At 60.8% G+C, this 27,958-nt stretch overlaps 2 protein-coding genes across 5 annotated transcripts in view; one reads left to right on the forward strand and one right to left on the reverse strand.

The window, feature by feature from the left end:
• Positions 1-9,156, forward strand: part of TAF4 (TATA-box binding protein associated factor 4) — a 66,976-nt gene extending 57,820 nt beyond the window's left edge. Inside the window, exon 16 of the mRNA XM_072735455.1 lies at positions 7,673-9,156. Within this exon, the coding sequence (XP_072591556.1) occupies positions 7,673-7,840 (168 nt within the window). The 3' untranslated portion in view covers positions 7,841-9,156. The remainder of the gene's footprint in view (positions 1-7,672) is intronic.
• An 11,792-nt stretch (positions 9,157-20,948) lies between these two features.
• The window catches only part of CDH4 (cadherin 4), a 507,046-nt gene continuing 500,036 nt past the window's right edge, over positions 20,949-27,958 (reverse strand). For 3 of the 4 annotated variants that reach the window (XM_072735456.1, XM_072735457.1, XM_026015148.2), the window contains 5 exons: positions 24,145-24,378; positions 23,085-23,318; positions 22,600-22,739; positions 21,974-22,138; positions 21,143-21,596 (listed from right to left, as the gene is read on the reverse strand). In XM_072735456.1, coding sequence (XP_072591557.1) covers positions 21,390-21,596; positions 21,974-22,138; positions 22,600-22,739; positions 23,085-23,318; positions 24,145-24,378 — 980 coding nt within the window. In that variant the 3' untranslated portion in view covers positions 21,143-21,389. Of the gene's footprint in view, positions 21,597-21,973; positions 22,139-22,599; positions 22,740-23,084; positions 23,319-24,144; positions 24,379-27,958 lie in introns of all 4 variants that reach the window. The other variant, XM_072735458.1, reaches the window with a different exon arrangement.

Here is a 27,958-nt window from a genome sequence, read left to right on the forward strand (position 1 = left end):
TGTGTACACTTGGCTTGTACCGTGGGTGACCCTCCGTCACCACTGTCCATGTTTGGACGCCCACGTGGCCTCGGCCTCGGCCAGCTCCTATGACCTCTCATGACCCCTCACTTTTTGTAGACTTCTTTCTTTCTCACATTGCAGAATGTTCCAGACTTAGCTTATGGTATTCCTGCCATAACCATGGAATCAGCGCAGGCTCCTTCTGTTGGCCGTGCTCCTGGGTGTCCTGTGTCCAGCCCTCCTCGAGGGCCACACGCGCTCGGCCACACTTGCTTTGTTTCTGTCCCTCTGTCTCTGCTGGAAACAGGGGCTTGTACGTGGACCTCAGCTTCTCTTCTGCTGCCACAGGGCTCCTCCTGGCCGTGCCTGGTGTCTCATGTGGGAGACCTGGTTTCTTGTTCCACGTGTACTTATTTTTGTTTGATCCTGAAGTATAAGGACGTTTCAGAGTTGCTAAGCTGTGTCGAATATTTCTGCACCGTTCTTGTTGTACTTAGCATCACAACATCCGGTCAGAATGTTGCATTTCGAAGCTGCTCCGGTGGGCTTCCTTCCTGCCACTGCTTTCACCGCGGCTCTAGTCCTTACTCCGTAGCGCAGCGCAGCGCAGCGCAGCGCAGCTTTAGGCTCTCCTGCTGCTGCCTGTGTTCCATGTTGGATTCCCCTACTTTTCGGTTGATTTTAATTGTTTAGTTTGGTGGGCGGAGCGTGGCCAGGGCTCCAGGGATCAGAAGTGAGGAGAGCCCTGCAGACAGAGGGCGCTGCCCGTTATGACCCCCGCGCCCCCCCCCCCCCCCGCAGTCCATGTGCACTCAGTGCACCTGTGCGTGTTTTCTTCCCCCCTTTCACCTTCCTTGAGGTGCAGGCAAGGCACCCTTTGGCAGCGTGCCATTCTCACTAATACATCCCAGAACTTGATTTCATTTCAGAAAGATCCTCATTCTGTTTTATAGCAACGCGGTGCCTTCAGATCCGTCGCCGTCTCTCCTCGTGCACAGGTGATGCGGCCTTAGATACCGTGTGCACGAGCATCTTCGCCTTGCAGGGGTATTGTTGAGGGTGGTTAAGGGCACAGGTAGTCTTGTTCGCAGTGGCTGGGCTCCCCTCTGGAAGATCATGCCACGTTGTGTCCCCCTGTGGCGTGGGAGAGGGCTCCCCACACTCACCAGCGCCATGTGTTGTCCTCGTCTTAGATTTTGCCAGTCTGACGGGTGATACAGGTCATGAGTTTCCATGATGTGCAGTGGGTGCTTGAGGACAGACATATTCTCCCGAGAGGGTGGAGAGCTTAATAGATGTCCATGATGCCTACCTTGCTGATTACGCTGACCAATTTTCTGAGTCCTTGCTTATTTTTGTCCATTTGATGTGTTTTGTCCTAAATGTGGTGACTGTTACTAGTGCGCTTCTATTTTTACCTCCTATGTCTCCTGCAGTTTTTGCTTTGTAGCGAGGGGCTGTGTGTGTGCCCTGTTATGTGGCGCATAAGTATTGATAAACGTTACAGCTTCTAAAAAAAAAAAAAAACAAAACAACAAAACGTTACAGCTTCTGTGAGTTGTCACTTTTGGTGTTAAAAAAAATACCCGTTTTGTCCAGTGGGCTTGAGTCCTGTGTCCTGAGTTGGGACTGTCGCCCGTTCTCCTTGCTTCCCTCCGTAGAAAACCTCTGTTCCCCCACCTGTTTTAGCCTTCCTGGTGTTGGGCATGTCTCCAGTGTAGCACAATGGCTTGGTCTTTTTTTCAGAGTCAAGTCAAAAAGCTTTTTTCTTTCTTTGTTTTCAGGATTTTACTTCTTCATTAGAGAGACAGCAATAGCACGAGCAGATTGGAGAGGGGGAAGCAGACTCCCCACTGAGCGGGGAGCCCGACCTGGGGCTTGATCCCAGGATCCTGAGATCATGACTGGAGCTGAAGGCATGACGCTTCCCCGGCTGAGCCCCCTGGCACACCAAAAACCTTTATTTTATTAACCTTTTATTTTTTATTTTTTTAAAGATTAATTTATTTATGAGAGAGAGAGAGAGGCAGAGACACAGGAGGAAGGAGAAGCAGGCTCCATGCAGGGAGCCTGATGTGGGACTCGATCCCAGGACCCCAGGATCGCACCCTGGGCCAAAGGCAGATGCTAAACCACTGATCCACCCAGGGATCCCCCCGAAAAGCTTTATTTTAATATATGAATGAAAAAGTCCATTCCCCGTTATTGATGCGACCAGCATGCCTGGTCTTTTCTCTTTCATGATATTTTACAATTACACATATTTTGTGTTTGCTGGGATTCTCTAAAGTGTATATTCTTTGCTCTTTAAGGAAAACATTCTGTTTGTACTCAGGAAGGTTTATGATTACTTTCTGGTGGTCATGTTTGCACATAAGCCTCACGAAAGGCCTCCAGTCCTTGGTTTTTATGGAACTGGTCCCCGTTGGTGCCAGGCTCTCGCCGCCAGCCTGGCCCGTCCCCCCCCGCCCCCCGGCTGTCCGCGTCCTATCCCCACACGCGACCTTCTGCCTGCCCTGCGTCCGCTGTGGTGTCAGGTGCACGTTTACGTGGGTGCTGACCCGTCTCATGGCTGCCGCCTGACCCCACTTCTCCTGGGGCAGAGCCCCCACGAGGGCCTCAGTGCAGGGTCCCCTGACGTTTGTGTGTTGAAAGCAGTTCCTCTGTGGCATGGGCAGGGAGGACAGTGTGGCGGGACGGAGAACCCTTGGTTCACATGTTCTTTCAGTAATTTTGTGAATGCTCGTCCGTGGTCGCCTCACTTTTGTGAGTTGGTTTTGAAAGGCTGATGTCAGGCGGATTGTCTTAGCTTTGTAATTTATTTTCTCTTTTTCCCTAGAGGCCTCATCTGTCTCTTTGAAAGTAATAGTTTTGTGAGGAGACGTCAGGGTTGATAGAGTGCAGATTTTGGTCTCTGTTTCCCAGAACTTTCTCTTGGATTCTGGCCTCGGTGCCTCTTGTGCTACATTGTCTGTTTCGCTTCTTCGGAGGCTCTAATGCCGCAGCGCCCGTCCTCGCGTGTGCCCCTTGCTGGGCCCCCCTACTTCGCTGCTCCCTGCCTCGGCACCTCACAGCTAACTGCTAACTGACTCATTTCTTTTTTTATTTTATTTTTTTATTTTTTTTTTAAATTTTATTTATTTATGATAGTCACACACAGAGAGAGAGAGAGAGAGAGAGAGAGAGGCAGAGACATAGGCAGAGGGAAAAGCAGGCTCCATGCACCGGGAGCCCGACGTGGGATTCGATCCCGGGTCTCCAGGATCGCGCCCTGGGCCAAAGGCAGGCGCCAAACCGCTGCGCCACCCAGGGATCCCTGACTCATTTCTGATTGGATTTTTTTTTTTCATTTTTTTCCTGCATCAGTCAACTCTTACTCCTTTGTTAAGATTTTACTTATTTAAAAAAAAAAAAAAAAAAAAGATTTTACTTATTTATTTATTTTAAAGGGAGTGAGCAATGGGGTGGAGGAGGCAGAGGCAGAGAATCCCAAGCAGACTCCACACTGAGTGTGGGGCACAGCACGGGGCTCTGTCTCACGACCTTGAGATCACGACCTGAGCGGAAACCAAGAGTTGGATGCTCAGCTGCGCCCCCCGGGCGCCCCTCTTTCTGTTTCTTAATCCAGTTCTTTGTTAATATTTCAGGGTTTTTTTTTTTTAATTATTTATTTATTCATGAGAGACAGAGAGAGAGAGAGAGAGCGAGGCAGAGACACAGGCAGAGGGAGAAGCAGGCTCCATGCAGGAGCCCGATGTGGGGCTCGATCCTGGATCCTGGGACCCCAGGGTCAGGCCCTGGGCTGAAGGCGGCGCTAAACCGCTAAACCGCTGAGCCGCCCGGGCTGCCCAATATTTCAGGTTCTGACTTGGAGCAGTTTTCATGTCCTCAAACACTTAGGTACGTTGTTCGTGGCTGAAGGGGCTGCCCTACCGCGTTCTCGTTTTCTAGTGGGCATTTGTCTCTGATGTGCGTGGAACTCCACCCGCTGATCTTCCTTGAGTTCACTTTTATGGTTATGGTGGGGGGGGGGGGGCGCTCGCAGGACTCGCGGTCCGATGGCGCCCTCTTCTGCCAGCGTCGGGAACTTCCCGCTCCTCTCCTGTCCACCGCCTGGTTTTCACCGCCCTTCTCCGAGGCCCTGTGCTCCGAGGACTCTGCCCCCCCCAGCCCCCACCCCCCCCTCCTGTCAGTGCTCTGGGCGCTCAGACGGGTGGACAGTGGCCGCTCTGGGCTGGCTTTGGCCGGACGTGGGCTCCCGCATCTCCCGTCTGTCTTTGCCATGTAGCCTTGTGGGTGCTGTGGCACCGCACTGAGGAGGGGCCGGTTCTGCTCATTTGGGGCCCTTTTGGAGCACAGTGCTCCCCCCTCCACTGATGGGGTGATCTCTGTATAGACTGGTGTTTCCCTTTTGGTTGAGTTGTTTTCTGGGGTGAGCCGGGAGCCGCCAGGTGACTCGCCAGCCATGCGCTGTCTTCACCCTCCTGTGAGTGCCGTGCATCCCCCCGGGATGAGTACCTGGGTGTCTTTACCGTGGCTGGGGGTCTTCGAGGTACCTGTCTGCGCAGGTGTGCTCTGTTTTGGGCAGTGAGGGCTTACCCCCCTTGGGGGAGTGTGCCGTCTCCAGGGCCAGCCGAGTGGGGCAGGCGGAGCCTGTGCCGTTCGGTTCTGTTGGCGTTTCGCCCCGAACTGCTGGTCGTCCAGCTGAGGCCTGGGGCGTGGGAGCAGCCTTGAGAGCCTCGCCTGAGAGCCGCTTGCTGTGCTTCTGGCCGCCGTGGAGTCGGCCTCTCGGCCCCCGACGTGAACATTCCCTGAGACGGTTCCCGAGGGGCCCACAGGCGGGGGCTCACGTTCTCGGCCCTTGTGGGAAGCTCAGAGCTGGGCCAGGAGCTTCTCCCCCAGTGAGTGATGTGGCGCTTCCTCTCTCCGCAAGGGGCTCTCCCGCGTGAGGTGGCCCACGAGCCAGGTGGGATTTGGACAGAAGGTGGTTTTTCTTTCCATTTGGTGTTACATCGAGTGTTTATTGGCTGTCAGATTGATTGTGGCAGTTCTTTTTTTAAAGATTTTTAAAAATTTATTTATGCATGAGAGACGTAGAGAGAGACAGAGAGAGACAGAGACACAGGCAGAGACACAGGCAGAGGGAGAAGCAGGCTCCATGCAGGGAGCCCGATGCGGAACGCGATCCCGGGACTTCAGGATCACGCCCTGGGCTGACGGCGGCGCTAAACCGCTGAGCCGCGGGGGCTGCCTGATTGTGGCAGTTTGCCGACGGAAAAGGCTGCCTTCGGAACAAATAGCTTCCTTTCGTCAGTGTTTCCAGTGGTCCTGTGACAGGGTGATGGTATTCTCACTGTTTTCAGAGGCGGAAGCACCTTGCACGAGAGCCTAAGTGCTGTGTCCAAGGTCACTTTGTTTTTTAGCCCCAGTGCCTGCAAAGACAGAGCGAACTAAACAGCCCTTTGATGGGTGTGCAAGCTGCTGAGGTTGGTCCTGCCGACCACCGCCTCCCGGGCCCGATGTTGGCCCTTGCCCGGCAGAGTGCTCTGTTACTCCGGGTTGGGGCGGGTCGGGGCGCGGTGCCGGCAGGCTGCAGTGGCGGGGCAGCTCAGGACCTCCCACAGTCTCTCCCCGCCCTGCCGGCTGGGCTCCGGGCTGCTGTGACCCCCTTCTGCAGCCCGCAGAGCAGATGACCATGACCCTGGAGGCGAGACCCTGAATGCATGTCCTTCTATTTTGGTGTGAAATGGAAGAGGCATTGCTCATCCCACATAAGTAGAAGTAATTTGAGTATCAAGTAGGGTATCTTTGAACATAGGCTTTTTGTAACAGTCCATAGAACCACGAGAAATGGCAGTTTTTTGCTGGCCTTCAGAGCACGTTGCCTGGGCCTGTGGGAGGCGCTCAGCCAGCCGTCCTGGGCCATGCTGACACTTGCCCATCAGAATGCTTTGACACTAGCTTTGTTTTCTTAAATATGTTGCAATAAAGTGTTAATTATCTTGATTTATGACTTTTAGCAGCTGTTAATTTGCTCCTGAAGTGTGTACCTACCCTTGTCCCAGCTGTTTTGGCTGTTGAGCTATTTGGAAAGTAGAAACATCAGATGTGGTCCAGAATCGGTCACGAGTGTCACAGAGGTACTTCGATCTGTGCGTAAGCTAGTGCCTTTGCGTTCTCTCTCCGTGGCTGCATCTGTCCCCAAGAGCCTTGAGGTCAGGGGTGGCATCTGCAGGGCAGGTAGGGAAGGAAGGCTACTGTTGAGCAGCTTTCTTTCCAGAAACTGGCCCCTGCTTGGGCCTGTTGGGGCCTCCCTGTGGTGACGGGGTCCAGAGTTGTGGGTCCCAGGACGGCCACTGTGCTCCTGCTGTTCCTTCTGTTCCTGCAGACTGTTTTCATCACACGCCTTTGCAGAGGTGGCTGTTTGTCTCTTGCCTGGAACACTTTAGGGTTCTTACGGAGCCTCAGGAAATGCTGAGAAAACCTGAATCATTCTTTCAAACAAGGAAAAGTAGCCACTGCAGGAACTAGCTCGGAGGAGGGCTCAGCAGGAGAGGGTCCTGAGGGGGTGTAAAGTAGTGTGACTGAGGTCGGAGGCGCGAGTGTGCAGGGACAGGAGCAGCCTGCTGGCCTGCTGTAGGGCGCCTGGCGAGGGACCGGGTGCGCCGAGCGGAGCCGCGGGCGCCGTGGTCCTCGCCTGCCACCTGCTGCCCGGCTCCTGGAACTGCGGCTGTCTGGCAGCGCTCTGGCGCCGGCCGGATTCTTCCCACTTTCTTAAACTTGAGAACAAGCTGTAAAAATACCGTTGTATTGTTTGCCCCTGAAAGCCACTTGAGCAGCTTTAACCATCAGAATACAGACACTTAGTTTTCATTCCGAATGTGCCCTCGGAGCGTCGGATGGAGACACGGTGCTGGGACCACAGGACGCTGCGGCTGGGTGGCCACGATGCTTCCAGGAAAACCACCACAGCAACTCCGTGTCATGAGCAGGCACCAGAGACTCAGAGGAACTTGGCTGTTCCCTGGCGCTGCTGTCAGCCGGGGACAGCAGTGGGGACCAGGGCGTCCCCTTGGCCGCGGATAACCGCGGTGGCCGGAGTGCTACGGCCTGACCTGCTGACCGGGTGACCGCCAGCCCACGAAGTCCAGGAGTTTAGACTTTGTGGCGTGGGGACTGTGCCTTTGTCAGCGAAGTGGGGACAACACAGTTGGCCCAGGTGTGGCATTCGTCCCACTGGACCTCCTGGACACGTGAGATCGGGGACGCCGGCTTCGAGCCCCAGAGGAGTTCTACCCCCTTGGGATGGGAGCCACCGCCCGTTCCTTCTGTAGGGGCTGGAGTCCGGGCTCTTTGGGAATCGCGGGGCTAGCACTCACCTGTGTGCTTGAGCACCGGTCCTGGAAGTCGGTATGGGGGCTGTGCCTTCTCGCACTCCCTTCCCGTTAGGGACTCACAAAGCACTTCAGCTCACGGGGCAGGCCTGTGGGAAGGAGCCTGGCTGCCTCTAGCATCCGGGTTCCTTGGGACACCTGTAGGGGGGCGTGAGTGGCCGCAGGCATGTGGACCAGGGGCCCGCACCTGGTTCTGCCCCTTCCTTCCAGCGCCGTGGGTCCTGCCCACCCGTGCACACCACTAACCCGGCTGTCTTCTCCTTTCTCATCACCAGGGGTCGGGCCCAGGCTCGGCGGTCCCAGGCAGCTCCGGCGTTGGAACCCCCAGACAGTTCACGCGACAAAGGATCACGCGGGTCAACCTCAGGGACCTCATATTTTGTTTAGAGAATGAGCGTGAGACAAGCCATTCACTGTTGCTCTACAAAGCATTCCTTAAGTAGCACAGGGCGGGCGTGGCATCGCGGATGGAGACGCCTGGGACGTTTTTATATATTTGCAGATTACGCCTTTTGTAACAAGCAAATGGGATATTGTTTAAAAAACAGCCACCTCTTTACAATGGAACAGTTTTATATTCCTGTTTCTAAGTCAACTCTTCAGTATGGAAGAAAACACGTTTCTGTAACAGAGAACACAGAGGCCCGTGGGCGCTCTGAACGGACAATTAACTCTTAACTCATCTTTGATTGAGTGGCCTTCTTGCCAAACAAGCCATATATAAAAACTGATGGAATCGTTTAGCAAATAATTAGCTGCCCTCTGTCACCTCGTAGCGGTTTCTACATTATTTGTGCATTTTGGTTTATTCAACCCAACTTACTGCGTAGGTGTGTGTCTACAGCAATGACCTCATTTCATTTATTTTATTTTTGTATTAGTCAGTTGGCAAAGCAAACTGATGTTTTAGACTATTTATGTCCCTGTCCTCTCCCTCGCCAGAGTCCCCGAGGAGCACGGAGCTCATCGCGTGCTTGCCCGGAGCGTGGTCACCTTTCTGCTCGGGAGAGGCCGCGCGGCGGCTCCTTCCGAGTGTGTGGTCGGCATCTGTACAGACGCATTTTATTTGCTATAGTTTGTAAAGCTGTAAAGTTAAAAGAAATGAAAACCTTTTCAGCATAAATATATTTTACTTGCACTGTGTTTTTTAGCTAAAAGTGGAAACTTAGATGAAATAAAATCAAAGTTGAGAAGAATCATCAAAAGACTGTTTCTCAGTGTGAATCAAGTGTTGAAAAATGGTTGGTGTATTTTGTCAGTAATTGTACATAATTTTTGGCACATAACATGAAAATGGCTATGTAAACTATAATTATTTTGCTAAGAGACTGTAAGCAAGCTGTGGGCCAACTTTACAGATGTCCAGAGCAAAGCCCCTTCTTTGTACCTATTTTTTTATTACAAATATACTAATTGGTTCTTTATATTTTCAGAGGTTATTGTATTAAATTGTCTATTGATAGTACTTTTATGACTGTAAATACTTTGGCTTTCTCTGTGTGGATCCTCACGTCAGACTTTACTTCGCGCGAGTGTGAACCGAATGCTGATCAGTATTTTTATCAACACCTGAAAACTGTTACACCTTTTATTTTGTCTTTTAGGAAATCCCTGTCTTTCCATTTTTTCATGTAAATTTTGCACAGTTACTTGTTCATATGTAAATATTTTACTTTCAAAAATGAAGTTTTTAATTGCTATTGTTTTATATAGGATTGAAAGAAAATTAACTCCTTTATTAAAAACAAATTTATCTGTATCTGTTTTGCCTATTTTTCCCGTTTTTTTCAGTTTTAGATTCTGCTGCCAGAGACTCAGCTCTGGTTCCACTGAGTGGAACAGTGTTTATTTATGAACTACTACTTGTTAGAATCAGTATCTAAACCCCAGCGACTCTAGTGGAAATAACCTCGCCTCCAAGAACAGGAGCTGTGTGCTGCAGGATGAGGCCCCGTGTGCGTCGCGGGAGAGGGCCCGAGGCGGAGCTTGCTCCTCGCATGCTTGGGTCGTCTGGGCCACCTTGCCTGCGTCCCTTTGCAGGGGCCGCCCCACCCTGGACACAGGTGTGCCGGGGCACCTGCGCTCGCAGCTGGGGCACCCTGGGGACAGGCAAGGTAAGGCCCCGGTGGCCCCGGGGGTCCGTGCATGGACACGTGCCCTGGCGATGACCCCAGCCCCAATGAGGACTTCCCACTGCCGGAGACAGACGGGGTCTCCAGGAGGCCCTGCCCCCGCGTTACCCCCTAGTGTTGCGGGCACGTCTGCATCCTGCCTCTGGCGCGCTGTACGTGGTCAGTATCGTAGGTGGGTCGGCGTGCTCGGAGGTGGTGTCTAGTTTTCACATTGATTTCTAGTGGACCATGTCCAGGAATGTGTGGGCTTCCTTACAAGTTATACCGGGAAATCCCACTCTCGTCAGGGAGCCTGCTCCTTCGCCTCTGGGGCTGCCGTCCGCACCACAGACCAGGGCCCTCGGCAGTGGAGGCCCGTTTTCCTGATCTGGAGGCCGGAAGTCTGAGGTCGGGGCTCAGCGGGGTCTGTTCTAGGCCTGTCCCCCAGCTCTGGTGCTGGCTGGCACCTTGGACGGCCCCAGGACAGTGGTCATACCATGGATTAGGGTGCCAGCAAGACCCCGTCTCCAAGTCAGGTCACGTTCTGAGTGAGGGGGCAGGGATCACCCTCACTAACACCTGTGACGACGGAGGACGGAGCCTCAGCAGGAGGCACTTGAGGTGTGGTTTCCAGGTTCCCGTCCGTGTGAAAGGCCCCGGGTAATTCAGTGATTACGTCACCTGTGGACTTTCTAACCGTGACTACTTGGTTTTCACGAAGTTCTTGGCCTGAGATAAATCAGGTCAGTGGGTAGAGGACACGCGTACTTGGATTTTGGCAGGTGTGGCTGATTTAATTTCAGCTTCTCTATGTCCTGCTGGGTCCCGTTGATCCACTGAGGACAGTCGCAGCCAAGGCACAGCCCCGACGCCAACAGGAGACCGCACCCGGCCGAAGCATTGCCTGCAGACCCGAGGCACAGGTTTGTCCGTTGTTCTTCTCTCACGAGACCGTTAACTGCTGTTCAGTGTCTGATGTCGGGTTTGGGAACCTGGGTGGGCTTGGAGGTAGAAGGTGGGATGGTGTTGCCCGGCACGTCCGCTCTCTCCACCGCGTTCCCCAGATGGCCGTGTTTCCAGGCAAATAAGAACAAGACACGAGGCTGAAAGTTGCGTGAAGTTCGGAAAGGATGAAGGCGAAGAAAGAAATCCCAGATGGTGCCACCGTGCACAGAAAGTCCGAAAGACTCCACAAACCTGTGACTGACACAGAGGCCTGAATGTTGTGAAATTGTAGGGAACAGGGTCAGGATCCAAAGTGACATGTGATTCTGTGTTGCAGCCGCCAGCAGCCGGGACGCGGGGGTCATGGACAGTAGGACCAGGACGTCGGGGTACCGGGCGTACGCCCGAGGAGCGGCACGGACGAGCCCTCCACTGAAACGAGAGAAACGAGGAGGCCTGAGTGGAGCACACGCCGCGCTCGGGCTGGGCCGGGTGCTGGACGGCGGCGGTGGCGTCCGCGGACCCCGTGCGCCCTCGCCGTCCCCGCGGGGCTGGCGCTGAAACTGACGGTCGGATCCCAGGGACTCACAGGGAGCCGGGATGTCGCGGGCGGCTCACACGGCCTGGGCCGCGCGTGGAGCATTCGCACTCCCAGATTTCAGGACCTGCAGAAGCTGTGGCCGAGGCGGCGTGGCCTGGCGTGAGGGCAGGCAGGGCCAGTGAACGCCACGGAGCTGCTGGTGGAGCTGGGCGGCCCGTGGGTGGAGAGCGAGTCTTTCCCCCACGTTCACACACACACCAGGTTAACTAGAGATGGATCACAGGCCTGGAAGTGGAAGCCAAGAGTCCAAAGCCTCTAGACGAAAACATCAGAGAAGCGTTCACGACCTTGGGGAGGGCGGGCACAAGCCGTAAAGAAAAAACGGCCAAATGCACTTGAAATTTGTGTGGATCCAGAGGAGCCCGGGGAGAGCGGAAGGGAAGCCACGGGCCGGGAGGGAGCGCGTGCGCGTAGAACCCCGACAGGACCCGCAGGCGACGTAGGGAGAGACTCCACTGCTAGACGCGTACGCAGGACCTACCGGGGGCCCGGAAGCAAAGGGAAGGGTTGCCCGTCATGATGGGTCATCAGGGAAAACCTGTGATGAGGGCCTGTCGCACGCCCGCCGGAGAGACGGAGGCCGACGGAGAGCGCGTGGCGGTGGCCCTTGGGGAGCCGCCCGGCCACTCCAGGAAACTTGCACTTTTAAGAAAGCAAAGCGCGTGTGTCTCCCCTGTGCCTACGTGAGGCAGCGATGGCCTTTGTCCGCCAAAGAGGCCGTCCGGAAATGTTCACGGCGGTGCTGGGCACCGATGGCCCCAAACGGGATCGGCCCACCTGTCCCTCGGGTGGTGGGCGGACACCTCGATGCTACCGCCCAGGGATGGAAAGGGATACGCTGCCGATTCACTCGGTGACGTAGACGAATCTCTACAGAGTCACGGAGAAGCCAGGCCCAGAGGCCCCCACGCCCCCCCGGTGGTGGCAGCAGGAGCCCACGCGGTTGGTTACCTCCCAGGGTGGCCGATGGGAATGTTCTGTCTCCATCTGGGTGGTGGTCCCCTGGGTGTGTGCACCTGTGAACAGGCCGGCAGGTGAGGTCCGCGCGTTTCAGCATCTAGGAGACGTACCTCAGTAAAACCTCGGACCCCCCGGCGCGATGTCACCTCCGCCTGGGCAGGTACCCGGCCCCATGAGACCTGGGGACAGTTGAGAGGAGGCGGGTGTCTCGGGATAAGTGATCTTCACGGGATTGTCCAGAGTCACTGGTTAACTAGTTGAGTTAGTTTTTCCTCCTATCAGACGGTGGTCTCCAAATGTCATTTTTGTCTTAAAAAAAAAGTCTCCCTGGCCGTCCTCCATCGCCACCCTCGGGCCTGGCCTGCCCCCAGCCCGGACCGCGGAGGCTGCAGGGCGCCTGTTCTGGCCTCATGCTCCGTCTCAGAGCTCTGGGGACCCGTCTGCAGCCTCCGCATCCTCAGCCCCGTGCGTGCTGTCCCTGCGGGTAGGCCACGGTCCGGGGTGGCCTTTCCAGCGCCGGCTGGCAGCCGCTCCCCTCCTCTGGGCCCCTCGGGGCCGCGCTTCCCGGGGAAGACCGGCCAAGGCACTTACCTCTTCTCCTTAAGACACAAATCACGCCGTTCTCCAAGAGTCTAATTGCTCGTTCAGGCCGCTGCTTCAGGCTTTGTCCTACTTGCCAGGATTCCTGTATTTTTGAGGAGAATGGGCACGCAATCATCTTTTTTCCTAAAATACACGTATTCAGCGAGTGTCAGCGAGCACCTCTCCCTCACAGGATGCCTTTCCTGGTCCCGGGGGGTGCAGGAAGGCACAGTCCCCCGAGGCCGCCAGGCAGGGCTCGGCCGGGAGGGGTGGCCTGGGCAGCGGTGGCAAGCCCGGGGCGGAGTGCACGTGGGCGCGTCGGGGGAGGAAGGCGGGAGCAGCCGTCGTGCGCTTGCGTGGGAGTCAGGCGCACGGTGGGATGCAGCAGAGGCCGCGGGGTGGAGGCCGTGCAGCCCGCGGCGGTCCCTACAGACGTGGGGCGCACGTCACCCTGTCCACCCCGTCCACACGTTCCCGGACATGGTCCCACAAGTGCAAGATTTGGCCACGCAGGGGTGTGTACACCGGTGCTCACGGCAGCTTTGTGGGAAACAGCAAGGACCTGGGAAAGCCCCCCCCCCCCCCCCCCCGTTGTCCGTGTACAGGTGAGCGGCTGACCTGGTGGGTTTGCCCAGCGCCGCCCGCAGCAGCGAGGAGTGGGCCGTGGGCACGCTCAGTCCCTGCGGAGTCTCCGCGTGAGCACGAGTGTGAGCTGCCACGGGAGTGTCCAGAAGCACAGCGTCCCTCGCAGCCTGGAGGCTGGCAGGGGTCGCCGGGGGCGCTCAGTGGGGAGGGGTCTGCCTTCCGCTCAGGCCACGACCTGGGGGTCCTGGGATGGAGCCCCACGTCGGGCTCCCTGCCCAGCGGGGCGTCTGCTTCTCCCTCTCCCTCTTTGCTCTCTCTGAAATAAATAATCAACAAAACAAAACAAAACCAGGTCCCAATCCGCAGAGCCTGTAAATGTGACCTTATTTGGAGGAAGGGTGTTTGTAGAGGTCACCAAGGATCTCTACAGAGATGAGGCCATCCTGGCTTACGCGTCCTTACAAGAGGGCGTCCTTGTTAGAGGGGGATAGAGAAGCCACGTGAGGACGAGGCCCGGGTGGAGCGACGTGACCTCAAGCCCAGGACGCCTGGGCCGGCAGGAGTGGGAAGGGCAAGAAGGACGCTCCCCGGGGCCTCGGGGGAGGGGGCCGGGCCCTGCCCGCAGCGGGATTTCAGCTGGCGGATACCAGCCTGCGCGCTGGCCCCGGGTCTGAGAGCATAAATCCGATGTCCTTTGTTACGGCAGCCACGGGACCCCAGCGCCAAGTTGGCTCCGCGTGTTACGGCAGGTCGACCCGGCTGCCGGGCACTGACCCTCCCAAGGGTGGCTCGGGGTCCTGAGCGCTGCCGGGGCCCCTCCGCCCCAGCCGGCGCTTCCGTCATTGGCTCCGTCTCTGACATGACCCCTTTCTCGCTGTGACCTCGGCCACGCGGGCATCGTAGGCCCCCGAGGATCAGGGCTTTGTGTGGCTGGTCAGGGCGCAGGCGGGATGGCAGGGACAGAAAGGATGTCCAGCGGTCAGTGACAGTCCCTGCCTGGCCCTCCCGCAGGCCCCGCTGACCTGTGCCCTGGCCACCGGCCTCGTAGTCTCCATGACAACCATTCCAGAAATTTAAAAGGGAGGAAAAGGCAAGTCAGCGCTGGCGCAGGCACAGGCCTGGCCCCTCCCTGCCCGGTGCCCCCCGCCAGAGCCCTTCCCCGCCCCCCCCCCCCCCCCCCGCCTCCAGGTGGACCCGGGACCCTGGCAGCCCCGTGAGGTGTCTGTGGCCTCATGCCGCAGGTGGGGAGACGAGGTCACTGTGGGGTGCAGGTCTGGGGGCCACGGTGGGTGCCTCGGTGGCCGTATGAAGGGGGGGACAGTTTGGGTGGGTGCTGGTGAGAAGTCAGTGCCAGCCTGCACCCGCTGAGCTAACAGGTGCCGTCACCACCCGAGCCCATTGCTGTGACTTCCCTGAAAATGCTGGGACGGCTTCTGCATCTGGAGAGCGGTGCTGGGGCCTCCTTCCTGGCAGTGGGCGGAGGCCTCAGCCAACGAGGGCGGCCCCCTGGCAGCAGCCTCCCGGCCCGGAGCCGCCTGCCCCTGGTCCCTGGGTGGAGGGGGACGGGGCACGGGGCACGCTCCGTGCACACACCTCACCCTGCTTGGCGCGCTGCGTGTTTGGGAACCGCAGCACGGGGCCCGGAGGCCTGGCCTGCACCCGGGGCCCCCAAGGCCCACCCGCCCCTGGGCCGCCCACAGCTCTGGGGCACGCGGCCTCCGGCTCAGCTCACTTCGCCTTCCCAGTGCCCTCAGCGCAGCAGGTGCTGCCCCGAGACCTTCGGGTCGCCCAAGGTCACGAGCCTCGAGAGCAACTGAGCTGGACCGGAGCCCAGTCGTGAGGAGCCAGCTGGGCCCACACCCGCTGCTGCCCGGAGGCCGGGGACCTGGCTGGTGGCCGCTCCCAGCCGCGCTGCCAGGTGCAGACCCAGAGGAGAGACCGCGAGGCCTCAGGAGGCTCCTGGACCGAGGGCCCCGAGGTTCAGGACTACGCGGGCCTTCCCGAGCTGCTGCCCGGCTCCGCAGGGACCTCCCACCGCCCCACGGTGCTCTCTGTGGTAAACCGTTCCCGTGGGCATTTCCTGCAGCCACAGGGGGCAGCGCGGCCGCTGGGGGTCGGCGCCGTCGGGGGGCCCGGGGTGCAGTGGGGACCGGGTGGGCGTTTCGGGGCAGGCGATGGGGCATGTGTGTTGGGGGAGCCAGCGACGCAGACCCGGCCAGTTCCAGGCCCTCTGCCCTCGGCTGGGCGTCCGGGGCCGAGCTCCCTGTCAGTCAGGGGGACCTGAACGTCGTGCTTATGCGGCCATCAGTGCCCAGAGACGCCCCCCGAGGGCCTGCGTTGGGACATGGTCACGGCCGCCCAGGCCTCAGGCGTCCCCGGGGCAGGGCAGCAGGCGTGCGGCGTGGGCACGGGCCTCCCTCCGTGCGGCCTCTGGCCCGGGTCCCACGTGTGCAGGGGGTGGGCTCACCCTGCCGCCCGCCGTGGCCCCGGCCCCCTGCAGCCTGGAGGGTCTCGAGGGAGCCGTCGGTGTCCAGGCACCACCTGCCCGGGCTCGAGGCGCAGACACTGGCTGGCTGGCGTCCCCGCTCCCAGGAAGGGCTGCCCGTGAGGGCCGGGCTCCCCTCGAGCCCCGGACATGGGGGGGGGTTGGGGGGGGTGGAGGCGGAGCTTAGCATGTCCTTAGGTCTCGGGAAGTCGGCCTTGTCCTCCAGGGAGGCAGGAGTCCTGTGTCCCCGCAGCCTGATCAGCGCCCGGGTGGGGTGGGGGGTGGGGGCCCCTCTCAGGATGCTCAGGGCCTGGGCCCAGAAGGGGGAGGAGGGGGGGACCCCGCCCGGCTCCCACGAGGCAGTGCCGTCTGCGTCCACCTGATAAGCCAGGTTCAGAGTGGAGGTTACTTCTCTCCAAGGGGGACGTTCCAGGACTGAGGTCACGGAGCCCCCACCACGTGCCTGTCCAGCAGCAGGACGGTCCCTGAAGGGCGATGGCTCGTAGCAGCTTGACCTGGGACGCGGCAGTTTCTCGCTGGATCCTGCATCTCACATGCTCTCCGTCCTCCCTTAATACGCCTTCCCATAGCGCCCACTCCCAGCCAGACCCGCCCCTCTGGGCCTCGTCTGGGGCTCCAGGCCACGGCTGATGTCCCCTGGTCACCCACGTGTGGGTGCATCACAGCACGGCCAGTGGCAGGGTCAGGTCCTCCCAGCCCTGCCCCCTGCAGTCTGCCCCCTGCCCTGCCCCGGGTCTGCCCTCCCTGCTCAGTGCTACCTGCCCCCGTCCTGCCTCTGTCCCTTTGCAAAGCCCCCATGCGGCCCCGGTGAGCCTGGCCTTGACCAGGCGGCCAGGAGGGTGGGCTTTGGATTCCTGGGGGATCTGACCCCGTGGCTGTGACACGGGAGGCGTCCGGGGGCAGGACCGGGCCTCCTGGGCCCTTAGGGTGGGTCGTCACCTCGTGGAGGAGGAGCCGAGGCCCTGTGGCCTGACGGGCTAAATGCCCCTCCTGGGCCTGCGGTCCCTCGTGGAACGCACGGAGCACAGGCCCCGCCCGGTGGATCACCTTCGACGGGGCGTCCTGGCTGCCCCGAGGCCCCAGCTGGACTTCGTGGTTTCCCTGCCAGTGGGACAAGCCGCTGTGCGTCTGGGTGTGGGAGGGTGTCCCGAAGCAGAGCCTCACCCCGGGGGGCTGATTACAGGACTTCCTGCTCCCCCCGCCCCCCACTGCCTGTCTCAGGCCCGAGCAGTCGCCTAATTATGCACGTAATTAGCTGCTCGGCACCCTCAAAATTAGCGAGCGGCTAATTGTGCCTGTAATTATCAACTGCACCCGTAATTAACCGTGTGAGTGACTTTTTGTTATGCGTGGTATTGTGGATGCAGATCTGCGCAAGCACAGGCTTGGCTGGGGGGTCGGTCGGTGGGGGGCCGAGGTTGGAGGACCCGGCTCTGCTGGGGGCTGGGGTGCAGGGACCCCCTGCTTTGGGGCTCAGGTCTGATGGTGGCCCTTAGTCGCCGGGCCAGAGGGCAGCCCCTCAGCCTCAGTGAACGTGGTCCACTCGGGGGGGGGCAGGGCCTCTGCGGGTCCAGTGGGGTGGGCCTGGGCCTGTGGCCTCGCCGCCAGCACCGCGCAGAGGCCTGTCCCGCTCAGGCTCAGGCCCGGAGCCAGGGGCGCTGGGTCAGGTGACCAGGCCGGGGCCGAGGGAGCTTCTGGGGACCACGGGGCCTGGCTGAGTGGACCCCGTGTCTCTGGGGCCGCGGCCTGCTGGTGCTGCCCTCCCACCACACGAAGAGCCGCTGGGCCCCCGAGATAACTGCGGGGGGGGGGGGCGAGTGAGAATCCTTCCACGGCAGCGTGAGGGCAGGAGGGGAACCTGCCGGCCTGACGTGCGACTTGTGAGCACCTGGGCCCGGTCAGGCCTCTGGCACGCGGGCCCCCGTCGGGGGGCAGGGGCGGGCCTGGTTTTGTGCACCGTCCGTGCTGCAGGGGCCCAGGGCTGTGTCTGGGACAAGGCGGGGGCTCGGGAAATGCCCGCCGGGGGCGCCGCTCCCGTCTCAACACCGAACCCCGCGTCCGTCCGGTGCCGTCCGTGAGCCCCGTCGGCTTCTCGAAGAGCCGGAGAAACACAAGCAGGTGGAGGCCGACTATTTAAAAGGGGGCTTTATTATTAACTCCTCTGGAGCAGCGCGCCGGTGCCCCGACGCCGCCCCGGTACACGACAACTCGGCAAAGCTGCTACTCAGTTTGGAACCAAGACCTCCTGGCACTAAAAACACATTGAGAAAACATCGACGCTCTTCCCTTTTTTTTTTTTTTCCTTTTTTTTTTTTTCTTTTTTGGTACAAAATGATACAAACAACAATACAAAATAGTTGTGCTGTTGACGATTACAAAAAAAGTTGGGACTTTTGCCTAACTGCACGATGCTCGGAGTTGCAGTGTGAACACATCATACTCCAGTGTCTTTCCCCAAAACAACCACAGTCATGCGGGCTGCTACACATTTTGTCCATTTTCAAAAAAGAAACATGCAGAAAAGGAAAAAAAAAAAAAAGATCAGAATGGAAAAAGGAGAGGAAAGGAAAAGAAGAAACGGGCTCCAATTATACACAGAGGCGGCCCCCCGCGGGCCGCGCCGAGCAGGACCTGTCACGTGCACCGTGCACCGCGCTGCGCGAGCTGCTTCACGGCACGCTCTGTGCATGGGAGAGTTTGTGCGGGGTTTTTGGTGCTCTTTTCAGCATTGACAAAAATTGAGACTCCCCTCCCCTGACCTTTTACCTCTCAAAGGACCGTGTGTGTGTGTGTGTGTGTGTGTGTGTGTGTGTGTGTGTCGGCCGGTGCTCACGCTAGGGAAACTGAGGCATCTCGGGGAACTGACGTGTGGCCGTTACCCTGACGCTGTGGTGGCCGGAGGCCCAGCACTTGTGCTGAGAGACACGGGAAAGCAAAGGCGCAGGGTGTGAGGACAGACGGACACGGGGGACCTCGGCTGGGCACCCCGGACCACGGCCGTGTCCTCGCCGCGCCACCCCAGCGGGTTTCTCCTGTTCACAGAACAAAATCCCCTACAGAAACGAAGGTGCGCCCTAGGGCTTTGCCAGCGCGGAGTCTGGGCCCCCGCGGCCGGGCCCCGGGTCACGGGCACGGTGAGTCTACAGGCCGCGGAGGCGTGTGATGCTGCTGGCACACCCAGCTCGACCTCGGAACCGCGTGCGCGGTGAAGTGGGTGTGGGGGCGTGCGAGCCCCCCCGGCCCCCGGGGACTGTGTGGAGGGCACGTGTGGCCCCGGCGTCCCCCAGCCTCAGCCTGCGTGATCCAGGCGAGGTGCGTCGGGGGCCTGGCGGTGGGGCGGGGTGGTGGGGCGCCGGGTGCCACGGGGTGGGTGTGTCCCGGGCTGGGCCCCGCACGGCCGTCCCCGAGCACAGCCCAGGGCCCTGGGCACCCGGGGGGCTCGAGATTTCAGAGAAGCGTCCACAGCTGCCTCGGCTCCCAGAACATGTTCGTGCCGAGAAGTTCGACAGGAGGATAAACGTTCCAAAAACAAACAAAACACAGAAGATGCCAGCTCACGTCCTGCCAGCCCTGACCCCACCAGCAGTCCCCGGATGGCCGCGCCCCCAGACGCCGGACGGTCCTCATCTGGCCCTGAGCGATCCCGGTCCCTGCCCCCGGGCGGGCCACCCACCCCTGACGCAGAGAGAGAGGCGTCTGCGGAGGCGCATCCAGCAGGGGGCACGGGCACCTGCTTCGTCCCTCCGCCAGGCAGCGGGGACGGGGTCAGGGACGGAGCCCTACAGCCATCAGGCCACAGGCCAGGGCCCCAGCCCGGCCCGGGGACAGTGGCGGAGGTGGTGAGTGTGGCCTGGGGAGGAGCCCTGACACCCCGCGGGGACACCGCCCTGCCTGCTGCACACACGCCTCTGAGGCCAAAGCTGTTTGGAAAAGAGGGTGACCGTCGCCACGGGGGGAGCATCCAAGGCCTCAGGCCGGGAGCACGGGGACCAGGCTGAGCTCTCCCCCGACCCAGGGCTCCAGGATGGGCGCGAGGCCAGCGTGCTCGGCACGGGCCCCCCCAACGCCAAGGCCCGCCCAGGGCCAGGGCACCCCTCACCCCCTTTCCAGGGTGCTCCCAGGAGGGGTCATGTCCCACCAGGGCCCGCGTGGCCTTTTACCACCCAGGGAAACCAACACAGCGGGGTCTCCCCGGCGGGTCCCTGGGACACACGGAGCGCCTCTCGCTGTCCCTTGGCACAGACTCCAGTCAGGCTGGTGCGTCAGACGGCCCCGTGCAAACGGCAGCGGCATCCCCGGGAGTCTGAGCAGCTGCTCGGTGCTGCCCTGGGTCCCCAGGAGAGGACTCAGGTCACTGCGTCAGGTGGGTGCCGTCCAGATGCATCTGAGGCTGACGGCAGGGCAACGGCGGGCTGTCCCGGCCCCTCGGAGCAGAGCCTCACTGTCCACGTCAGGTCGCGAGTCCGGGGGGAGAGGCTGCCGAGCACGTGCAGGTGTCCGCGCTCTCTGCCGTCCGCATGGGCCTCCGAGGGGCTGGAGGCGTCCGGGTGTCGCCGGCGGGGCCTTGCACGGGGGCCTCCAGGAACCCACTGGCGGGGGCAGGGGGCTCGTGTCAGGTGTTCGGGGATGCTGCTCGATTGGGCTGCGGCTTCTTGGGAGGCGCGGCCTTCTGGACCGAAGGCATCGGGGGCCTGCGTGGCATTTCGGGGGGGCAGCTGTCTCTGGGGCAGGGCTCGTGGTTGGGGGGCCAAAGGGCAGAGATGGCGAGCGTCGGGGAAGCCCCCTGGAGCCCCACCGCCACCTGTGCACGGTGTCGGGAGCCGAGGGCGCACACGTGCCTTTGGTAGACGGGCTGGGCCTGCCCCGGGGGCTCTCCTGGCCTGCCCCACCCCCGCCCCCCTGCCCCCCCACTGCCCCCGGCCTGCCCCTGATCTGCCCCTGGCCTGCCTCCAGCCTGCCCCTGGCCTGTCCCCTGCCTGCCCCCGACCTGCCCCTGCCTGCCCCCAACCTGCCCCCTGCCTGCCCCTGACCTGCCCCCCACCTGCCCCCAACCTGCCCCCGACCTGCCCCCTGCCGGCCCCCCTCTGCCTCGGGGGCGCCAAAGGCCCAGGAAACCCCGACCGTGTCCAGCAAAGCTTGAGGACTCAGATGGGCTGTTGGGGTTTGAACCCCAACGATCTTTGTCAATTTTGTTAAGCAAATCACCCACTGTTTTTCTTAATAAAAGACCCAAAAAAGAAAGAGAGAGAGAGAGGGAGAGAGAGAGAGAGAGAGGTTCTCCCCGATTCCTTAATTGGCGCCTTCAGAGCTGGGGCTAGCTGGGGTCGGGGGCGCTCAGGACTGGGGTTGGGGGGACGTACGTGGTCTGTCTGCTTGCTTTTCGTCACTCCTGAGTTTGAGGGAATCTGATACATGTACCAAAAGGCACTTTCATTTTTTTTTTTTTTTTTTTAAAAACAGTGCTTCTGTTCTAAGAAATTCAAGTTAAGACAGAGTGCCTCTCGCTGCTCTCCGTGCTAGCCAGCTACTGCGGCGGGTGGCGCGCCGCGGGGCGAGAAGGGCTCATGCCAGACAGCTCACTGTTGGGGGGGCTGGGGCGGGGAGGGACCCCCTAACACACCACTAAGTGACACGGCCGCGGGGAGTCGGGGAGCCCGGCGCCTCCCGCAGTCCCGCTCCGCCGGCGCCCGGGGCCAGGCCGCTCAGTCCTCCTCGCCGCCGCCGTACATATCCGCCAGCTTCTTGAACCTGGGCCCCCAGTCGTTCAGGTAGTCGTAGTCCTGGTCCCCGGAGCTGGACGAGTTCAGGGAGCTGACGGAGCCTGCGGTGGAGCCGCTGCCCTCGTAGTCGAAGACCAGCAGGGAGTCGTAGGGGGGCGCCGTGGGGTCGTTGTCCGCGGCGCGCAGGCCCTGGGGTCAGAGGCGCCGGGTTAGGCCCAGGAGGGGAGCTGGGGAAGCGGCCGGGAGGGGACGTCGCTGGGCCCTGCACACAGTAGGTGCTCCGCAAGCGAGGGGGGGGCGGGGTCTACCACCAGGGGCTGAGGTGCCCATGTGGCCCGACGGCGGAGCAGGGCCGCGGCAGGTGCACAGGACGGTCCGCAGCCCGCGTCCCTGCAACGGGGGGGTGAGCCCAAGGGCCAGGACCTGGACGTCTGACGTCGTCGTGTCCACTGACCCCATGACACCCACTGTGTGCCCGGAGGCCCCCACGCCCTGGCCCCCTGCTTCCACCTGCACCGGCGCTAACCCCCCGCCCCCACCCGGCCTCGCGCCCCTGGAGCACCCACCTCGCTGATGAAGTCCCCGATATCCCCTGGGTGGGGCACCACGGGCCTGACCGGGTACTGGGGCTCGGCGCCCACGGGCCGCTCGTCCACCCGCCGCACGCCCGGGGCTTTGCTCAGCACGTGCTCCATGGCCTCGGGCTGCTGCAGCTGGCTCAGGTCGTAGTCCTGGGCGCGAGAGGTGGGCCGCGGGGGCCGTCACTGGGGGCCCAGATGCCTGAGGTCCCAGCTGTCGCTGCACTGCTCTGCCCCCCCGCTCTACCCCCCCCCCCGCTCCCCAGGTCCTCCCAGTCCTGCCCCCTGGGCTGCCCTTGGGGTCTGGGGCTCCGCGCGTGGGACCCCGGCAGCTCCTGCGCACATGCCTTGGTTTCCCTGGGAGATCCTGGGGCTGGGGTCACTGTCGCCGTGCTCCGGGGGGCACGAGCACGCGGGGAAAGGAGCTGCCCGAGGCCCCTGATGGCGATGCAGACCTGGATGCAGCCAGGCAGCTCCCTGGAGCTCCCCCGGGGCGCCCCGTGCACGACTGTCTGGTCACCTAGCAGCCCCCAGGGGGCGAGGCCGCGGGCTGGGTCCTGGGCTGAGGGCAGAGAGCGGCCCGGATGCTGGCGGACGCTGGAGCGGAGCCTCACCTGGTCCTCCTCACCGCCGCCCTCCTCGTCGTACTTGAGGATGTTGTCACGAACGTCGTCCTCGGGGTCGATGAGCAGCTGCTTGGTGTGGCGCTCCTTCTCCCTGCGCTTCATCCACACGACGAACAGCAGGACCATGGCTGCGGGGGCGGGGCCGCACCATGAGTGGGGTGTGGGCGCACGTGGGCACGGGTCTGCGTGTGTGTGGGCATGGTTCTGTGTGCGTGGGCATGGGTCTGCGTATGTCAGCACAGGTCTGTGTGCGTGGGCACGGGTGTGTGCGCATGGGCATGGGTCTGTGCATGTGTGGGCACAGTTCTGCATGGAAGGACATGGGTCTGCACGCGTGGGCATGGGTCTGCGTGTGCTGGCATGGGTCTGTGTGTGTGGGCACGGGGGTGCGCATGTGGGCACGGGTGTATGCGCATGGGCACGGGTCTTTGCGTGGGGGCATGGGTCTGCACACGTGGCTCAGCTGTACTCACTGAGCAGGATGACGATGCAGATGAGGATCGCCACGATGGCGCTGGTGCCCAGGCCGGCTGCCGCCACGGCGCCGATGGTGGTGCAGTCCCCGTTCTCATCGCACGGGCACACCTTGACCTTGATGATGGACGTGTTGGACAGCGGGGGATTCCCAGAGTCGGTGACGGTGATGGGGACATCGTACATCCCGGCCTCCAAGTACAGGATGCGCAAGCTCAGCTGGGCGTAGTCACCTGGTGCGGGGTGACAGGACAGGCTGCCTTCAGTCTGCAGCCAGCACCCCGTTAGAGCGGGATGTCCGAAGGGGACGACGGAGTCTGACAGCATGACAATCTAAAGTACCTGTTTGGTTCATATACATGTGCACACGCGCTCAGGCACACGCACGCGCACATGCACGCCAGACCACTCCATAAAGTGAGGAGACACTGGTGATCCCAGAAGGAGCAATTGCAACATGTTGAAGAAATTGTTTCCTTAATATATAAAGAGTTCTACCAAATCAATTAGAAAAAGACCTTCTCAAAGATAAACAGGCAAGGGCATGGCACAGGCAATTCACTGAAGAACCGCAAATGGCCAATAAATAAATGGGGAAAAAAACGTGCATGGTTGAGAGATGTGAATGGAAACCATGATTTTGGCTAAAACACTGGAAAAATGCTTTTTTAAAAATGACATTCAGTGTTGGTGAGGGCTTGGGTCACAGGTGCGCTCCTGTACCCTTAGACACGCTGGGCACTGGCGTGACCTTTCTAGGTGCATCCTCACAGTGCTAGGAAACTGTAGGACCTGGAGGCCCTTTCATACAACAGGCCCGCACCTAGAGGAGAGAGAGGGGCCGGGCCCAGGGCGCGGGGACTACAGGTGAGCTCGTTACAGTGGCGGGACCGGGACTGTCCTCAAGGCCCCTCAGGGGACAGTCCCCAGGGACTCCGGTAGGGGGGACGGCCCGTCTCCACTGCTCGCTCTCCCACGGGTCCCGGCTCGTGGGCTGCGCCCCAGATGTGTCCACACCCCAGACGTGTCCAGTTGTCCCGGTGCCCGGGGCGGGCTCACCGTTTAAGCGGGTGATGGTCCAGTTCTTCCGCACGGCGGCGGGCACGAAGGGCAGCTCGAAGACGTAGGGGCCGATGTTGGGGTCGACGTCGGCGTCGGCCGCGGTGATGTTGATGGCGTTCAGGCCGGGCCTCTCGCAGATCTGCGCCTCCTTGGGCAGCAGCTCAGGGGCGTTGTCGTTGATGTCGATTAGGTAGATCTGCAGCGTCCCGGTGCCACTGGCCGGGGGAATCCCTGCGGGACAGATGCGGGTGACCCTACAGGGCTGCTCCGTGTGCCCCACAGCCACGGGCACACGATGACACGCAGCGGGCCAACGCCAGCCCCAGGGCCCCGGGGACAGATGACAGGTCTGTGTGGGACACACCACGGCCACGGCCCCCAAGAGTCCCGGACCTGCACCAACACCCACCATCGGACACATGGCCACTCAGCTGCACACAGGACATGGCCTCAGATGTGCAGCCACCACCAGACCCACAGTTGTGAGTGGGCACACGCACGCACATACACACAGGCATAGGTACATGCACACGCACGCACAGGCATAGACACACATGCACACACATGCACGCACATACACAGGCCTAGACACGCACACACATGCACAGGCATAGAGGCATGCACACACATACACGCACACACACAGGAATAGGCACACACACAGGAATAGGCACACATACGCACATACACATACACAGACACGCATGCACACACGGGGGCATGCACACACAGGAATAGACACACATACACATGCATGCACACAGACACACAGGCATAGACACACGCACACACATGCATGCACACAGGCACACAGGCAGATGCACACGCACGCACAGGCATGCACACACAGGTGCACACACATGCATGTGCACAAGACACACATGCACACATGGAGGCATGCACACATGCACATGCACATATATGCGCACACAGGCATAGACACACAAACATGCACCAAGGCACACACGCGCACACACACACAGAGGCATAGACACACGAACATGAACGCACAGGCATGCACACAGGGGTGCACATGGATGGATGCACATGCACACAGATACAGATATGCACACACATGGGGGCATACACACATGCACACGCACACATATGCATGCACACACAGGCATAGACACATGCACATGCACGCACAGGGACACACACAGGTGCAGATACACACATACATGCACACACATGGGGACATGCACACACATGCATGTACACACAGGCATAGACACACATGCACATGCACAGAGGTACACATGCACGCACATGCACACACAGAGGCATACACACAGGCATAGACACACATGCACATGCACATAGGTGCACACACACATGCACACAGACACATGCACACACAGGGGCATGCATACATGCACACACACACAATACACATGGGCACACACATGCACACACAAACACACACAGGCACACAGGTGTACACATACACACATGCATGCATGTGCACACACCCATGTACATAGGCGCAACACAGGCACACACACATGCACACACATGCACGCACACACACAGGCACGTACACACAGGCACACACATATACACAGACATGCACACCCACATAGCACCCATGTGCACATACACACCCCTACACAGGCATGCACAGACGCACACACATGTACATATACAGCACCCATGTGCATACACCCCCACAATGCACACATGCACATACACACACAGCCGCCCCCACATAGAGCACTCACACGGAGCTGTACTGATGCACAGCTACAGAAGATGGTGCCCACCATGCCCAGCACTAGGCACCCACACCCCTGCCCCATGGGGCTGGCACCCGCTTCCCCGTCTCTCCATAGCCCGTGACCCTGTCCATGCCCCTGTGTCTCCCTGGCCTCACCCTGCAGGCGCCCGAGGCCAGGAGCTCTGAGCCACATGTGGACCCCGGGCGCCTCCCCAGCCCAGCGAGCAGGCCTCCGGGGCTCCTGGCCTGCAGGCCTTGGTGCGGACCTGCTCTGCACACCCAGAGCACCCCAGGGCCCCGTCGGTTCCCTGAGCCCCCAGGCCTGGCCCAGGGCCGTGTGCACGTGGGCGCGTGCACACAGATGCCCCAGGCTCGGGGTCAGAGATCTTCCGGCTGCAGTACTGCCCTTGGTGGCAAAGCTGAGGCAGGCGCCCATGACATGTGGCCCAGCACGTGTCTTCACGGTCTCAGGAACCCATGAGAGCACCGGGCCAGGGCGCAGCTGGGCCTGGCCATGGAGGCCACTATGGCGTGGGTGCCGGCCAGCACGGCGGGGGGGACCAGGGACCCCACAGCCTGCGTGCACCCTGGGCACCAGTCTCGCCGTCCTCTCGGCTTCCTGCTGCGTTGGCCCTGGGTTTGTTTAAAACCACCTCCTAATGCAGCCGCTTGAGCCTCTGGAGGAGACGCGGCTCCCCACGACCAGGGCGGGTGCACCCCACGGCCACAGCCAGGCCTCGGCTTTTCTGGGTCCCGTAGGTCAGGGAAGGCAGGGAGGAGGCTGGCGGGTGGTTACCGGGCCCCGGCTTTCATTGCCGCGGAACGAGCCTTTGTGCAAGGGCTCCGCTTGCTGCGGGGCCTGGGCTGCACCCCTGCCCTAGAACCCGCCCGAGCGGACCTCCACAGGTCGGCCTCAGGGCCTTTGCACGGGCTGCTTCGAACTCTGGGTCTCCTCTCTGCGCTGTTTCCCTCTGGCTTGTTCCCTGTGGTCCGCAGTCAGCTCCCCAGGAGCACAGCTGCAAATGCCGGTCCCTCCCTCCCTCACCCTGCTTTGTTTTCTTCCAGAACCTACTCCCTGAAAGTGTCTGGTGGACTTGTTTCTTATTTGTCTCACTGGGGCAAGAGACTGCTGAGCTGTCCCCCAATATCCATTCCCCCTTTTTGACGTTGATAGAAGAACCGGAGCCCCGAGATTTTATCTGAGGTCACCCTGCCCAGCTGTTGGGCCGCATTTCCCAACCTCCTTTGCAGTGAAATGTGGCCTCCTGGCCGATGGCTCCCAGGGCTCTGAGGACGCCGGCTCACCTAATCCTCGCAGCTGCAGGGGAGAGGGGGGCTCATCCCCACTCTAGACAGGAGGAAACCGAGGCACAGTCAGGTCTCTTCCCACCCCTCAGTGGTGCTGGCACTGATCCCTGGCTCTAGAATCCTCCTTCTCCCTCACTGCCTCTCCCCTCCCGTGCAGAGTGGGCCGGGTACGGGGCTGGGGGCCTCGCTGCCTCCTGGGTCCCTGGGTCCAGGGAGCAGTGGCCTCGGGGCTGGGAGTCCAGTGCCCGGCCGTGAGGCACTGTCTGCCTCCCTTGAAGGCCCCAGTGCCTCCGCCCAGCCTGCCTCACCCCTGCCGGGGTCACCTTCACCCCTGTGACCCCAGCTCCCGGGGCTCCTCATCCTGGCTCGGGCGGGGGGTCTCACCATCCGACTGCCGTGTGCGGCTTCGCACGGTGCCTGCCCGACTCTGGGCCCCGTGGGGCCCCTGCTCCCTGAGGGCAGGTGCTCGGAACCCCGGGGCCGGCACCCCAGGGGCTGCTTGGGGGAGGCCCGCCCCCACCCATCCTGGCCTGTAGTCGGCACAACTGGGCCGTTCCGCCAAAGCGTGCGTGTCATTCAGCTGCCCTCAGTCTACCCCGTGGGGACTGAGAAATTGCTCAGGTCATGTTCCGCTGAGACCGGGCTGGACGCAGCTCAGCCCCCTGCCGCCGGCCCGGCTCCCCCGGTGCCCACGAGGGTGTCCCACGGGAGAGCAGAGGGGCGCGTGTCTGCCTGGAGGCGGCGATGAGCTGAGCCCCGGATGCAGAGAGGGGGCGGCCTGGGGGT

This window comes from Vulpes vulpes, chromosome 14 (genome assembly GCF_048418805.1).
Source record: "Vulpes vulpes isolate BD-2025 chromosome 14, VulVul3, whole genome shotgun sequence".
Lineage (NCBI taxonomy): Eukaryota > Metazoa > Chordata > Mammalia > Carnivora > Canidae > Vulpes > Vulpes vulpes.